The 16,499-nt window shown below is 52.4% G+C and overlaps 1 protein-coding gene across 1 annotated transcript in view; it reads left to right on the top strand.

Moving 5' to 3' along the window:
* Positions 1-16,164, top strand: part of TMEM255B (transmembrane protein 255B) — an 84,348-nt gene extending 68,184 nt beyond the window's left edge. Inside the window, exons 6-9 of the mRNA XM_075562687.1 lie at positions 283-368; positions 6,588-6,747; positions 9,327-9,470; positions 15,821-16,164. Of these exons, the coding sequence (XP_075418802.1) occupies positions 283-368; positions 6,588-6,747; positions 9,327-9,470; positions 15,821-15,988 (558 nt within the window). The 3' untranslated portion in view covers positions 15,989-16,164. The remainder of the gene's footprint in view (positions 1-282; positions 369-6,587; positions 6,748-9,326; positions 9,471-15,820) is intronic.
* Positions 16,165-16,499: the final 335 nt, after the last annotated feature.

The raw sequence follows: 16,499 nt of genomic DNA, 5'->3' as shown, positions 1-16,499 counted from the left end.
CTTGGCATGTGGGCAAGGGGGATTCCTTGCCTGGTGGGTGCAACTGACCAGAACATCCCCGCCCAGTCCCCTTATTGTTGAACAACTGCTGATGGTCCAGACTCCCCTCTGCATAGCTGAGCTCATTCCACCCAGGAGCCAAAGGGAGAATGGGAAATGCCAAGAGCCGAGAGCCATCCACAGCCCCAAGCGGAGGCTGGGGTTCCTTACAGCTTCAGGGAAGCAGTGGGCCCTCAGGGGGATGTGTCCCCGAAAGAGCTGATAAGGTCTCGCTGTTTGCAGGTCACCTGTCACTCCTTGAATGGCCAATGCCAGCTGAAGGTGAAGAGCAACACCTGCTACTGCTGTGACCTGTACAACTGCGAAAAGTGAGTCGGGGTGCTATGCGGTTGACCTGTACAACTGCGAAAAGTGAGTCGGGGCACTGTGCGGTGGCCGCTTGGTGGGTGACATGCCACTCAGCCTTTCTGTCCTGGGCAAGGCGTCCTCCCACTGTGCTTTGGAAAGGATGACTGCTTTCTCTGAGTTACAGGGGGCGGGGACCAGCCCCCCGGGGGGCAGGCACCCCTTCATCAGCCTACACTGGAGGGGTGGGGTGGGGTGAAATGACGGAGCCTCTGGCATTGGCGTGCACGTTCTATGCATTCGGCAGGGTTTCCCCTCCCTTTTTCCCTTCATTTCCCTCCACTCTCTCCTGCTCCTTTCCCCTCCTTCCTTCCTTCCCTAGATGCGACAGTGATGTCGCCCTGAGGAAGTCGTGGACTCCTCTCCAGAGAGCAGGAGCCTGGAGTGCAGACAGCTGTGCAACCCACCCAAGCTGTCTGTTCTCACAAACGACCTCCAGACCACAGTCGGGCGCTGCCGCGCGCTTCTGGAGGCGAGAAGACCGCATCCAGGGTGTGGCTGGACCAGGCTCTCTCAGAGGTTGTAGAGGAAGATCTTTCCTGGTCTCTCCCAGGGTCGGGTCCCCACTCATTCTTTGGCTTGCAGCCGCGTCACAAAGGCCCATCTCCTCAGCCTTGTGGTCACATGGCTGCCTTTCCTCTGTGTGTGTGTGTGTGTGTGTGTGGTGCACGCCTGTCTAGCTCTGGGACTCTGTTACTTTTTGGTTAATCAGGAAACCCACCATATTGGATTAGGACCCAACTTGCTTCCGTATGGCTGCATATTAACGAATTACACCTGTCAACGGACACGAAGACAGTGAGTTCACACACATTTCTGAGATACACCAGTGGCAGGAGGTGACCTGTCCAGCCTTTTGCAGCTCTGCCTCCCTGCCCGGTCAGGTTGGGTGACAGTATGCTCCTATCAGGAAGGTGGCACCTCCCTCCTCACCCTCTGCTTGAGCCTCTCCGAGACATTGTGCACAGCATTGAGAAAAGCCACGTGTCACTCAGCCCACCACTGGAAACCGCCTCCGCTGGGGGAATCCCAAGATGACGGAATTCACAGTGGGAACAGAGCTGCTCACCCACCAGGGGCGGACGCAGGGAGCAGGGGAGCCAGGTACCCAGGCGCATCTACTGAGACTGCTAGAACCGGGACACCACAAGTGGGTGACTGACAAACGGAAGTGTGTTTTCTCACAGTCTGGGAGTCTAGCAGTCCAAATTCAGGGTGCCACCTCCAGGGGAAGGCTGTCTCTGTCTCTCCCCTCCCCCCTCTTCTTCTCTCTCCCGCCCTTGCTCTCTGTTGGCTCACGTCTCTGTTCAGCATCTATAACCTTCCTCAGCACCTTGGCATAACATTCCTTCACATGGCATAGCATTTCTCTTTCCGCATCTGCGTGCGCTTCCCAGCACTGAATCTGCTCTTTAATGGCTCCAAAGGAATTGTTTTAAGACACACCCTCTACTAATCCTGTTTCAGGACCATAACAAAGAAACTAGATTTCCAAATGGAATTATAGGCACAGGAATAGGGGGTTAGGTTTCCCAGCATATGCTTTTGGGACACAATTCAATCGCAGAAGGTGACCCTGGCCATGTTCTGGCTGCTAGCTCGGCGACTTCTCCTTCTAGGGAATCAGTATGGCAATGACCTTATGAAAAACGCGGTGTATTTTTTCCGCTGTCTTAGAAAGATTCATTCAGGTTTCAAGAGGCTGCCTTGGCGACTAGCTCCCTTCGACCTGTAAAGGGATTTGAATGGCAGGTCCCTGTGCCTCTTGCCATGAGTCGCTGCTACTTCAAGAAAGAGCGAGTGTCCGTGAGCCGGAGTGGGGATGTGTGGGCTTCTGGGTGGAGGGGACTCAGCCTTGTCTCCCTGTCACTTCCAGAGCATTCGAAGGGATGGCTTTGAAAGTTATTCGTGTCCCTAGCACCGTGTCTCTCCTACTGTGTTCTCTGAACCCTCCTGTAAGAGGGTTATAAAAACGCAGGCACATGTAACGAGACAGCTTCCTGCGGCTTCCTCTGGGGCATTCACAAGACAGCACAGCCCACTGAAAGCCTCAGGGGCCCCGCACGGGGGTGGGGTGCAGTAGTTGTTGTTAGGTGCCATCGAGGCGGTTCTGATTCACCGAGACACCCCTACAACCAAACGCAGCGCTGTGGGCCTGCCCCCTGCTCACGCTTGTTATGTTCGAAGCTATCACGGCAGCCCCCTGCTCACGCTTGTTATGTTCGAAGCTATCACGGCAGCCCCCTGCTCACGCTTGTTATGTTCGAAGCTATCACGGCAGCCACAGTGTCCATCCATCCTGTCGAGGGCCTTCCTCTTGTTTGCTGCCCCTCTCCTTTACCCAGCAAAGGGGTGGGGGGTGCCCTCCAGCCCTCGGCTTCCCCAGCTCATCTGACTCTTGCTTGCTTTTTCCTTAACAAACACTAGTTTCAAGTCCATCTTATGTAACCTTGGGAGTGTTTATTTGGGAAGCGTCTTCAGTAACCCCTGGAAAATTCAGATTATAGGGCAGAGAAGCACTGGGTCTCCTTAGAATGCCCACGCTGTTGAGTCAGAGTTGAGTTCATATTGCTTTCCTAGAGGGGACGGCGCTTAGATGGTCAAGGAAGAACTTCCTCTTAGCATTTCTGTGGTGGCCTCTGCCCGAGTCTGTCTGAAGGCAGAGGACGCACCGCCTGGGATGGTGTGGTTAGAAATGCCTGGTGGCTTCCCTGGAGCTTCAGCTCCACACAAGCTGCTCCTGACCGTGGACCAAACCCCTCATCGCCAAAACTCCAGATGCACAGCCCCAGGGAACCAGCATTGCCCCTCAAACTCAAACTCACCACCATGCAGTCAGTTCCAACTCACGGGGACCCAGCAGGACAGAGTTGACCTGCCGTTATGAGTGTCTGAGGCTGTAACTCTGTGCCAGTCGAAAGTCCAGTCTGTCGCCTGCAGAGCAGCTAGCGGGTGTTTTCAAACTACTGATATTGTGGTTCACAGCCCAACAACACACAACATAGACACTATCCAGAAAATTGATGACGCCCACTGTGTTAGTCTGGGTACTTTAGAGAAACAAATCCACAGAAACTCATGTATAAGAGAGAGTTTTATAGAAAGGGTAAGTGCACATCAAGAAAACATCCCGACCCGGGCTGCCCAAACTGACAAGTCCACCATTAACCCATATGTTCAACACCAATCCACAAAGTCCTCCTCCATCTCACAAAACACACTATGACACTGACTGCAGGAGGAAAGCTGAGTCAGTGAGTGTGTGAGCATCTCAGCGCTTGCAGGGGTCTCCACATGGGTGCTCCAGCACCCAGGGCTGCATCGGGGTAGGTCCATGCGGCTTCTCCTTGGGGATGTCTTGCAGGAGGTGAGCCTTGCCAGCTGAAGCAGGGAACTGGCTAAGGCAGCTGCACTCTGATCTGACCATTGCAAAGCAAGAGACCCTGTAACTAGAAAGGCAAGGCTCACCGAGCCATTTATCCCTTCATCCTTCAATTAACCCCACGTGTTTATCGGCCAGGTTGGCACAATGAACTCCCTCACCCACCCTGATTCCATGAGCTGTTTGTTGTTGGTGTAGGGTTGCTCATCACAAAGTCAGTGGTTCAAAACCACAGGTTCTCCGTGGGAGAGAGATGGGACTTGCTACCCCTGTACAGATTGACAGTCCCGGAACCCCACAAGGAGAAGCCCGACTGTACCGTGGAGGGCCCCGGTGAGCCAGGGTTGACTCCATGGCAGTACATTTGGTTTGGTCTGGGGTTTTCTTTGTTACAATCCTTTCACTCCTATTTGGTCTCCTTTGAAATACATCTCAGTCGGCCTTATCTTTTTTTTTTTTTAAGCCTTTCAATTTCCAGGCACAGCACAGCACAGCAATTTAGAGGTCGCCTAATCAAAGGAAGCATTCACCTCCCAGGCCCATGCTTCTATCAGTGCACACTAAGACACTGCGGACAATCTCCTCTTCTGCTGAGCCAGTGTACCAGCTGCCAGGGAACCCCGTCCCTGCCACCTCCGGTCAAAGCCACTGGCATGCTTCATGTCCAAGCAAGAGAATGCCTTTCTTTTTGTTGGACTCCACGGTGTTCAATTTAAATGATTGTTCCCATCTTACAGTGGGACAAATGGTGACCACAAGACTTGATGGCACCGAACAAAACCAACAACAGGACATCTGATGGGCCCTTTTCCCCTCTCATTCCTTGTGGTCAATATACCCCCTATGCTACACCAGGCTCACCAGCCTGCTCTCTGCTAACTGCACGTCCTTAGACAGAGGGAGGGGGCAGTGTCCATCTTGGGGCTTTTGACATTCCCTCCTGTCCAGCCCAGCTTGTCATAGGGATCAGGCCAGGGTGTCATTTTTGTGTTTTCTTGACTCCTAGGGGCAGCTGGTTTATCTGGGCCAGTTCTCTCCTAAGATATTCTCTCCCACCAGTTCCTTCATCTTGCTTCTCTGAGTCTCTACCTCACACCAGTTCTGCAGGTCAAATCTGAGTCCTCAAAAACCACCCCCACCTAAAAATTAAAAAACCCAATGCCATAGAGTCAATTCCGTCTCACAGTGACCCTGTAGGATGCAGTGGAACTGCTCCCCTGGGTTTCTGAGATCCTAAGTCTTTATGGGAGCAGATGACCTCATCTTTCTTCTGCAGAGCAGCTGGGGGATTTGAACCATAGACTTTGAGGTTAGCAGTCAGTCCAACGTTTACGCAGCAGTACTAGATGTGATGGATGCAATGTAGAAAGCAGAAGAGAAGGCCAGATGGCTCATTTGAGCAACAAAAAGGGGCTATTATTTTCTCCAGTGGCTGACCTCAACTCACAGCTCCTTCTGCTGTCTCAGCACCCAGGCCACGTTTGTGCTACTGACTGCATGGCTTTCGTGTGAGCTGTGTTGCACTGAACTCCGTGTTTCAGGAAGGCCGAGGCTGTCATGTTCCCATTCGTCACAGTAAGCCCAGGAACTAGCACGTGGTAGGCACTCAATGTATTTAGCCAACAAGAAGTCCACTGGTCATGCTACTTTTGCTCTAAGTATAATCAAGATGGCTGGTTCTATAAAGGCAACATAAAATTTTGGTCTGTTGACTCTTAAATGATGTCTTCGTAGATTGAGCAGACTAATTCTATAGAGCAAGGTAACAGACTGTGATGTAACTTTATGTAAATCCAGCAAGAAAGCTCACCATTGTTTCTTGGAGTCCCTTCCTCCTGAATTGTTGGAAACTTGGGGGCTTAAGCTGTATCTCTCTCTACCCAAAGAGGAGATCTGTTAGTCTGGGTAGACAAGAGAAGCAAATTCATAGACACATATATATGTATAAGAAAGTTTTTATTGCTTGGTCCTCCATTTATAACACAAAGCAGAGTAGTATTTTTTATATTTAAATGTTAAAAACAAAAAGTATATATATAGGCATAAAAAAGAGAGAGAGTTTTATATACAAGAGCAGTTGAATATTGAGAAAATATCCCAGCCCAGTCCAGATCAAGTTCATAAGTCTGAATTAGCCCATAGGTCCAATAACAATCTGTAAAGTCCTCTTCAGACTCATGAATCACATGCAATGATGCCGAATGCAGGATGATCACTCACAGGTCAGTGGGTGGAATGTCTTGTGGATCCAGTGACAGTGGACGCATCTCAGCACTGGTGAGGGTCTCCACGTGACTTAACCAGTTTCAGGGCTCTGGCTCCATCAGCATAGCTCCATGTGGCTTGTCAACAGGAATGTGTAGCAGAAAGTGAGAATGTGTCCCACCTCCAGGGAAGAAGAGAGGAAAACTCCCAGAATCCGCATGAGAAGGCCACACCCACACAGAGGCCTCATTGGCTATGACCTGATTGACAGGCTAGACCCCACCCCTATAACCTATTTAACAAGTTGACATGAAGTTATGTAACGACCACAGTGTTCTCGTCCCTTTGTGCATGACCATGGCTTCTCTGCTCTTTTATAAGACTCTAAGGAGGAGGTTTTGGGCTCAGGATATTCCCATGAATACCCTGCTTGTCACCTCATCAATACCCCACCCCCCCAAAAAAATCCCTATTGTCAAACAAGCCCGTATTTGCATGTACATGGACCACGACTTCAAGAGATGCTGTACAGGGCGGACACAGAGTTAAAATCACACAAGCTGTGACAACGGTGCTTTTCCTTCTCCACCTGCAGCAGCGAGCACTCCACGAGCTACTACGAGTTTGTCGGCGTGAGCGGCTGTCAGGACGTGGTCCACCTCTACCGGCTGCTGTGGACGTCGACGGTGCTGAACATCATCGGCCTGTTCCTGGGCATCGTCACGGCTGCAGTCCTGGGGGCCTTCAAGGACATGGTGAGTCGCAGAGTGTTCTCTTTGCTCTGCGGGGAATGGTAGCACTGTCATTTCTAGCACACTTGACAATGGACATGGGACTTGGAGGTTCATTTGCTCTGTCAGTTGGGCAAGGTAGGTCAGGTCTTCGCACCCTTGAGTTACAAGGGAGGAGACGGCCCATGGATCCCACCGGATTATTTACAAAAAGGTGGCAGGGACTGTTTGAAGAACGTTACAACTATTAATGAATGCCATCCTGTCACCTACCTATGCCCTTGTATGCATGTCACGGTGGACAGTGGAGAAGGAAGACCAGAGAAGAATCGATACATGTGACCCACAGTGCTGCTGAAGAATATTGAAAGAACCATGGACAGTCAGGACAAACAAACTGATCTGGGAAGAAGCACTTCCAGAAGGCTCGTTAGAAGCAGCGATGTTGAGATGTTGGCTCACATTCCTCAGACATGTTATCAGGCGAGGCTAGTCCCTGGAGAAGGATGTCATGCTTGGTACAGTAGATGTGCAGTAAACGAGAGGAAGACCATCGAGGAGATGGACTGATACAGGGGCTCAAGCAACCCCACGATTGTGAGGATGACATAGGACTGGGCGGTGTTTTGTTCCATTGTGCCTAGGGTCACTGGGAGCTGTAACCGAATCAGCCACACCTACCAACAGCCACATCCTAGAAGAGCGGTTCTCAACCTGTGGGTCACGACCCCTTTGGGGGTCAAACGACTCTTTCACAGGGGTTTCCCGATTAATAGCAGTAGCAAAATTACAGTGATGAAGCAGCAATGAAAATAATTTTATGGCTGGTGGGAGGGGGTGGTCACCACAACATGAACTGCATTAGAGGGTCGCGGAATGAGGAAGGTTGAGAACCACTGCCCTAGAAGGTGCTGTTACTGTGAGTTTTTCCTGAATCAATCCCTGACTCAGGAACCCCGTTCGCCACTGAAGGAAATGCCCAGCGGGGAGACTGTGTTCCAGATCTGAGTGTAAAAAGGAATCCTACTGAGGATCCAGGTCGAGAGAAGTGCAGATGGACGCCCCCATTATGTCTCTAGTGTGGTCTGCACACTATCACTCAGAGCAGGGAGCCTCCTTCACGCAGACCAAGGAGGTGAGAAGGGTGGGCCAGCAAGGTGGTTGGGAAACACAAGAGATGCAGATTCTCATGCCAATGAGGAAACCAGCGTGCCTGAGAGGTGGGGGAGCCAGACCTCCCAGCATCCACTCTGTCTTGTCAATGCCTGGCACCCCCATGGGAGACTGCGTGCGTCCAGCTATCCAGCTATTGCTGCGGTCAGGAAGGAAGCACTGGCAAATTGGGTTTGAGATGCCTACAAGACACTGCAAATCATGCCAATGCTGCCTTACAGAGACCCTTTGGGACAGGGCAGAACTGCTCCTGTGGATTTCCAAGATGGCAACTTTGTGGACTTAGAAAGCCCTGTCTTTCTCCCGTGAACGGGCTAGTGTCTTTGAACTGCTGACCTTGCGATTAGTAGCCAGCCCAACACGGAACCACTGTAAGCAAGTAGAAATGTCTGGTCTGCACCTGGGCGTACGTGTCTAGGGGTGAGAAGAGAGGTGGTCCCTAGATGGGGGTGGGCATGCAGGGGGGTGAGGGAGGGTGGCAGAAGCTCTGAGGATGGGAGGCCTCTGGCTGGGACAGCCAGCTGGTAACCTCAGTGACCGACAGGGCTGGCTGGGCAGGGCTCATTTCCTCCCTGGTGCTCCTGGGATGGGTGGTCAGGTCAGCAGAACCGCCTGCAAGATGGATCACCCAGAAAGACTGACATCTGCCCCCGAAAACATCAGTGCCAGCCTCCGTTCTGCTCGGTGAATGCACCCCATTCGCTGCAGGCACCAATTCGACTCCCCAATATTTCTTCACTCTCTGTCCACCCACTCCCACGCCCAGGTCCTGAGGGTCACTGCCCCAGAGGAAGCCTTCTTTCCCCTGGCGTCCTTCCAGCAACTCCTGGCAACAAGAAGCGCTGGAACGAAGAAGCCCACAGCTCCCACGGGACATGCAGTGATGGGGCTGGGAGGTGGGCTGAGGAAAGGCCTTAGATTGAACCAGACATGGAGAAGCCAGCATAGGGGTTTCAGGCAGGAAGGGACCAGATTGGATTTGCATTTCAAATGTCTCCCTCAAGGGTTCAGAGGACAATGGTTGAAGATGGAGCCCAGAAACCAGGCAGGAAAGGGCTGACCTGCCACCCATCCCAATAGCACCAGGGAGGAAATGAGCCCTACCCAGCCAGCCAGCACCGGCAAGCCAGCCCTGTCCTGCACGGACTGACATGCATCCACCTTCTGTCAATTTCCCTACCATAGCCCCAAGAAACCATTAACCCAGTTACTGTCTCAATGGATGCGCCCATCCTGGATTCCGTACACTGGAAAACCCACCAAAACAATAGAACAAAAATGTTAACAACAACAGCAAAATAAAACAGAGAAACCCTTCAGTAGAAAAGAAAGCAGAAAAAACATTTAAAAAAAATAGAGCAACTTTAAAATGGGCCCCAGGGGAGATCTCGTGATACGGTGTTCCGTTTTAACCTTCCGTCTGTCCTCAGGTCCCTCTGTCCTCATTGGCCTACGGTTCCTCCTCGCCTCCTCAGATCCTCTACAATCCCGCCCAGCAGATCCTGGCCTACACAGGCTTCTGCCCATCACCAGCCTCCGTGTCCACCTGCTCGCCCTACCCTTTGCCTCTTCAGGTACAGCGCTGAGAGCCATTGCTCGAAAGCAAGTTTGCGTTCATGTCGTTTGTGCCACAGGCATGGGGGCTCTGGAGCTGGAGGGAGACAGGGGAGGGGTCCTGTGACCCTTCCTCCTTTGGGTTAGGTACCTGATATATGGCAGAACCAGCAGGAACTAGCAAAGGTTTGGGGCGGAGCTGAGGAAGACATTGTGGGTGACAGCCCGCCTGTCCCAGCAAGCACAGGTTTTTTCCTGCAGCCCCCGAGGAGTGCTACATGGACTGTTTGATGAGCAGATGGTCTTCTTGGGTGTCGTTTCCTTGGTGTGACCCTAGTGATACACCCATGCGTGTCCCTCCAGCTTCTAGGTGTTGCACCCAGGAACTGGTTACCACTGGGCTGGGCTGTAGTTCCCTGCTCAGAATGACTGAGGATTGGACTCCCACGTCCTGGGTAGCTGGATGCCCTGTGAGCACAACCAAGTATTTGGGATGCTTTGTGCAATAGACGCTTGCCATCATCCAATCAGTGTTTCCCTGCAAAGAGAACACTTTCATCCTGCTATACGGCTCTGGACCTGTTTGCCTTGGGCGCACTTGTCGGACGAGAGGCACTGAGCAGGTGAAACGCCGTGTGCCCCGCAGCACTTGCCTTATTGGGCGCCCACTTCCAGGAGCACTTTCAGCTTCTTTCCATGGACAATCAAATATCCTATCTATAGTCCCAATTGACGATCGATCAGTGGTTTACAGCTTCAGCATTATTGATCCGTTGGTCTAAGCGAGTCTTCGTTGTGAGGGGCTGTCCTAGGTACTGTAGGCTGTTTCGCAGCACCCCACTTCCCTGCACGGTGTGACAACCAAAGTGTCCCCAGACATTGTCCAATGTTGCCGGGGGGAACGGAAGCAGTTGAGAACTACTGCTTTAGGTCACTCACCTGGGATTTCATTTGGGGGTGGGAGGTAAGCCTGACTTGCATATATTGTCAGATTAGCTTCCAAAACAAACAAACAAACAAACAAACTCACTGCCATTGATCAGTTCTGACTCATGGCCACCCTATAGGGCAGGGTAGATGTGCCCCTGTGGGTGGGTTTCCAAGACTGTAACTCTTTACGAAGTAGAAAGCCTCATCTTTCTCCCTTAGAGCTGGCTCATGGTTTTGTACTGCTGACTTTGGGGTTAGCAGCTCAAGGTGGAAACCCTACGTCCCAGGGTTCCATGCAGCTTAGTGCAGCTTATTTTCCGAACAAGCACACCAGCAATAGCATATGCTGATTCAATGCTCTCTATGTGCTAGGTCTAGTTCTAAGCAATTTATATACGTCTGTGTTTTCTGTTCAGGCAGGCCTGTGGATAAATTGGGGTTGAGGGCTTCGAAAAACAACAACAAACACTGCCATCCCATCCAGGCTGACTCACAGTGATCCTATAGGAGAGGGTAGAACTGCCCCTGTGAGGTTCCGACATCGTAATCCTTTACCAGCATCCAAAGCCCTGTCTTGCTCTTGCAGAGCTGGTGGTGGCTTCAAACTGCTGACCTTGCCACTAGCAGTCCAGCACGTCACCTCGAAGCCATCAGGGCTCCTCAGAGCCAGGGAATTTCTTCTTTTTTTTTTTTTAAGGTTAATTTTCTTTTCTTCTTTTTAAAAATTGTTTTATTAGGGGCTAATATAACTCTTATCACAATCCACACATACATCAGTTGTGTAAAGCACATTTGTACATTCATTGCCCTCATCATTCTCAAAACATTTCCTCTCCACCTAAGCCCCTGGCATCAGCTCCTCATTTCCACTCCCTCCCCGATCCCCCCTCCCTCATGAACCCTTGATAATTTATAAATTATTATTTTGTCATATCTTGCCCTGTCTGACGTCTCCCTTCACCCACTTTTCTGTTGTCTGTCCCCCAGGGAGGAGGTCACACATAGATCTTTGTAATCGGTTCCCCCTTTCCAACCCATCCTCCCTCTATGTTCCCAGTATCGCCGCTCACTGGTCCTGAAGGGATCATCCGCCCTGGATTCCCTGTGTTTCCTGTTCCTATCTGTACCAATGTACATCCTCTGGTCTAGCCAGCTTTGTAGGGCAGAATTGGGATCATGATAGTGGGGGAGGAGGAAGCATATAGGAATTAGAGGGAAGTTGTACGTTTCATCGTCTTAAAGGCTTGAAGGTAAACAAGCAGCCATCTAGTTCAGAAGCAACAGAGCCCACATGGAAGAAGCACACCAGCCTGTGTGATCATGAGGTGCCGAAGGGATCAGGTATCAGGCATCATCAGAACAAAAAAATCATATCATATTGAATGAGGCAGGGAGTGCGGAGTGGAGACCCAAAGTCCATTTGTAGGCCACTGGACATCCTCTTACAGAAGGGTCTCAGCAAGGAGAAGAGCCAGTCATGCTGTGATGTAGCAACAATGAAACATACAACTTCCCTCTAGTTCCTAAATGCCAGGGAATTTCTTATGGAGTTATCTGCACAATGAGGCCAGCACCAGATGACTTCTACTGACAGGAAGTAAGGCTTGCTCGGGAAGAAGGAAAAAGGCCATTATAGAAAGAGGACTTGTGAAACCTTCCAGCTCTGGACTGTCCAGGATGGAATTGGGGCACAGGTCAGGGTGGTGGGGGACTCTCAGGCTCCCGAGACTGTGACCTTAAACCAACAGCGCAAGTTGAGCAGGGGCTATGGTGAGCAGTTCAACCCACCCACCCCAGTTCCCACTGAGCCAGTTCTGGCCCATAGCAACCCCAGTGGTCACCGAGTAAAACGGCAGGTTGCCAGCTCTTTCTTCTGAGGCGCCTCTGAGTGTCTTGGGACCAGAAATCTTTGGTTACCTATGTGTGCCACCCCAGGGATTCCGGTGAGGCTCCTGATCCCTGCAGGTTATGCTGAGCATTCCTGGTTCTCTGGAAGGCTCCTTTTCTGCTTCAGCATCTTAGCCAGTCACCCTGTGTGTGTGGGGGGGGGGCGGGGGGGAGGCATGCTTGTCAACTGTCATCCTGCAGAGAACCTGGGGTCTCTGGCTTCACCCAGGCCCCGGGCACATGTCGCTGGAGGAGGTGGGTGTTGAGGGCTTTCTGAGTGCCAGGCTGGGAGGTGGCCGTCTCCCCGCGTCTTCTCTTCGGTCACGGATACACCAGTGGGGTTGAGAGAGGAATGAGACAGCAGGGATTTGTCATGATCTCTGTGGAAAGGGGCAGGTCCCTTCTTCTCGGTGAGCCTCCGTTTCCTTCAAACTGAAGCGAGTGGCTGGGCCCAGGGGCTCCGGAATGCAGGGGCTGGTCTCTGAGGAGGCATGCCTTGCAGACTCAGGCTTCGGCAGTCCTTCACCAGGTGGGCGGGCATCAAGCACCTGAGTGCGTGTTGGCTGCGCTCTTGTGTGCACAGCAAGCCCTGGTCCCGGCCGAGGCCCGGGAAGAGCCCTGTCGATTCAGAGGCCATCAAGAGTCTGGGTCACTCTCTCTTTCTGCAATGGGGGTGGCCTAGCTGGGGAACATAGCTTCAGCTCTATCCCCTCCTGGGGAAGTCCTCCTTCCCTGGTCCCCACGGTGGGACACATTGTGTCATCTCAGACCTGGGCCTGGGACCTGGGGGCTCTGCTTCCTCTGCCTGACCATGCATTTGCTTGCCTACATAAAGCCTTCTCTCAACCCTCTTAGTGGGTGCTATTCTAGACACTGGGCCACAGGGGTGGTACCATGCCCCGTCTTTGAGAGCAGGCATCCCGTGGCTTGGGCCACATCCATAAGCACAGTTGTATTGGCCTGTCCCGTAACTTACATTTGCATCATCCACATCAATATCAGAAGACTTAGCAACCAGCCCCCGGGCAAAACCAGAAGCTCGTAAGATACGGCGGCGTGTCCACGGTGGCCACCTCGTCCCGGGGCCAGTGCTTGATTTGGAGTGGAAGGCACTTCCCCCAGGGGGTGCCTTCCACATTGTTAGATCCAGTCTTCGATGGCTCCCCAGTCATTGCTGTGGCTTCTGATGTGGCTGGCTTGCCCTGGGCCCCAGCAAGCACCCACGCTGAAGACCCTGGAGACGCACAGCCTGTTCCTTGCCCACCGCAGCCAGGGAGAAAAGCAGCCGTGGGTAGAAGTCTGGAGCTGATCTCTGACCCCGGATTCACTTGCTTCAAGCTTGGGCAGAGTGGTTTCTCCACCCTGCTGCCCGCGCTGCAGACTGCTAGGCTTCAGGGAGGACCGCAGTTCTGGCCGGGAGTGGAGCCCTCTGCCACGGCTCTGGGAAGCGTGCTGCGGTGGGAGAGGGTGCGGGCGACCTCCCAGGTGGGGACTTGCAGGCTGCTTGTGCTCTGATCTCTTTACCACCTCGCACGCGCTCCCTCCTCATCCATCTCCAGGACCGACGGAGTTCCGCAAACAGCAGCTGGTCTGCCCTCCAGCCTCCCGAGGGAGGCCTGGGTTCCTGTCCGGTGTCTTCCTCAGCTTTTATTGTCCACATATGCCGCAGTATAATGACATAGACATTAATAATCAGATTTCCAAAGCAAGGACAAAGTGGACGAGGCTCCATGCGGTCCCTTGGGGGCTTCCAGTTCAGCCAACCAACAGAGCGGCCAGGGAACCGAGCCAAGTGCTCCATGGAAGGTCATTAGCAACGGACACAGGGGCGAATCCATCCACAGACTAGAGAGAGGGACATGTGCCAACCTTTTGGAGGATTCGTTTTGAGTTGCTGGACAACAGAAACACTTAGGGAAACTTCCCTGTCTTGGCCAGAGCCCCACCCCACCCGTCCCCAGCAGCCTGCCCAGGCAGGACACGCAGAGAAGAGGCTGGCGTGACATAAGGTCGAGGTTCAGCTCCGGTCTTGTTAACAGAGTGGTTTCTTGGTTTTTACCTCTGCAGCGGTCAGGAGCTGAATAGAGTCAGGAGCCGTTGTGAGGCCCGTGTCTGTCTGGGATGCTCTAGTTCCTCGGTTAGCCAGACTGTTAGCATGCAGAACTTAACAGAGGAGTAAGTCATGCATGTGCGGGGGACCGAGCCCACGAGGCAGCCAGCAGACCCGAGGGCAACTGCTATGGAGGTTCGTTTTGGGTAACCCCTGCTGACATGAAGAGGGGTGTATTTGAGAGAAAGACAGAGGAGGGCAGGTAGCCTGGGGTCACTGTAAGGCAAGGTTTTATCTAGATAGAAACTGTATATATGATCATATTTAATCATATCTGTACATACATACACACAGCATGCTGATCTATACATGTATCTCATCTTCCAATTAAACATCTCTCCATCTGATGACCTAAAGCCAGAGCAAACCCACTGCTGTTGAGTAGATCCCAAGGAATGGAGAGCCTGTAGGACTGACAGAGCAGCTGCCACTTCCAGAGTGGAGCAGATGCTTGTCCAGCTAGGCCACCAGACTGCCTCTCTCTGACATTATTTATTAAAATATTGCTTTTTTTAATTAGGATTTTTTTAATAACCTCTAGAAGTGGTGGTGTGGGTTACGAGTTGGGCTACCAACCATGAGATTCGCAGTTCGAAACCACTAGCTGTTGCTCCGAGGAGGAAAGACTAGGTTTTCTCTTCCCTTGAAGAGCTTTGGAATCCCAAAGGGACAGTCCCGCCGTGCCCTGCAGGGGCGCGGTGAGGGGCACTGAGTTAGCGTTTTTGGAGGACTTCGAAGAGAAACTAACAGCAGCGAATACGTATGAAGTCTGCTGGTGCGGAAAGGGCTGATGGAAAAACACTGACACTTTTATGGATTTAAAATTTGTGTGTCCCTCCAACGTTTGTCTCATCTCAAGACCACTCTCACTTGAATTATGGTGAAAAGAGCGATGCTCTTGGGGTGTGGATAGGGTCCTGTCCCTTCCCCGTCATTCCCCACCCCCTTGAAATACGGAGCGTTGTAGGAGCCAGAAGAGCCTGCACAGATAGACGGTTGCATCATGCCCCAGGTGTGGCCAGTCTTGTGGTTGGTATTGGGAGGGGGTGCTGTACTTGAATGTCAGCCTGCCCTTAAAAGCTAATGCGCTGCACAGGTTATGGGGCACTGATTAGCAAAACTCTTCCCAGAGCACCTTGGAAAACTCCCTCCCCCTCCCCTCCAAGCATCCATGTGGTTTGTGAAAAGGAGACCTGCCAGGGGTGGGGTAGGGGGGTCCGTCTCTTCTCTGCTGGGGCGATGCGTTTTGTGGTCTTGGAATTTTCCTGCAGAAGGGCCACCCGCTGACTGCTGGGCAAAGCTGGGTCTGGGAGGGAGCCGATGCCCACAGCAGCTGCTTCAAGGGACGCGACTGGCGCTTAGCGTGTGGTCTTGCTTCCCCTGATGCGGAGGCCACCGTCCTTTGACTTGCTTACTGAAGAAGCCGTTTCTGTTTGATTGCAGCCCGCCGGCAACTTCCCAGTCTTGGCTTCCACTGACCTCTCTCCCTCTGATGACACGCAGCCTCCGTCTCAGGCCAGCTCCACCTCCGGGCATCCTCCCAATGCCCCGCCACTCTATACACCAACCTACTTCCTCCCAGGGGAGAAACCGCCCCCCTACGCTCCATGACACACAGCTGGTCGATCGGAAAACAAAAACATGGTTGCTTTGTTTTAGACAAACACACACCTTCTAGAAACCCTACTTCTTTGACCAACTGCCTAGTGGTAAGCCAGGAGACGCCCTGCAGGAGCCTGCGCCTCCTTTCGTCTGGCCACGTGCCCTCCACGGAGGCCTAGAGCAAGCAAGGGGACCCAGTGCTGCCCTGGGCCCGGGCGAAGGCTCCTCTCCCCGTGTCCACCACTCCCAGTTGGAGGAAGGCAGCAGGGACAAGAGGGGTGGGGGGTAGGGGACAACCAGAAGTGTCTGCCCCTACAGAAGTGACAGCCCTCCTTTTCACAGAAAGCATGCGCTTCCGTTTTCATAAACAGACACCAAATATCGCTGGAAATGTTAACGTGGAGGCTCCTTGTTGGAGACAGGTGGTTCTGGTATCTGTATACACACACACACACACACAAGTCCTGTTTGAGTTCCCTACCAGCCTCTCCTTAGAGAATTAATCATTATTTTCAAAGGA

The sequence above is a fragment of the Tenrec ecaudatus genome, chromosome 11 (genome assembly GCF_050624435.1).
Source record: "Tenrec ecaudatus isolate mTenEca1 chromosome 11, mTenEca1.hap1, whole genome shotgun sequence".
Taxonomy (NCBI): Eukaryota; Metazoa; Chordata; class Mammalia; order Afrosoricida; family Tenrecidae; genus Tenrec; species Tenrec ecaudatus.
Note: the sequence above shows the minus strand (reverse complement) of the source record. Positions and strands in the feature narration are given on the sequence as shown.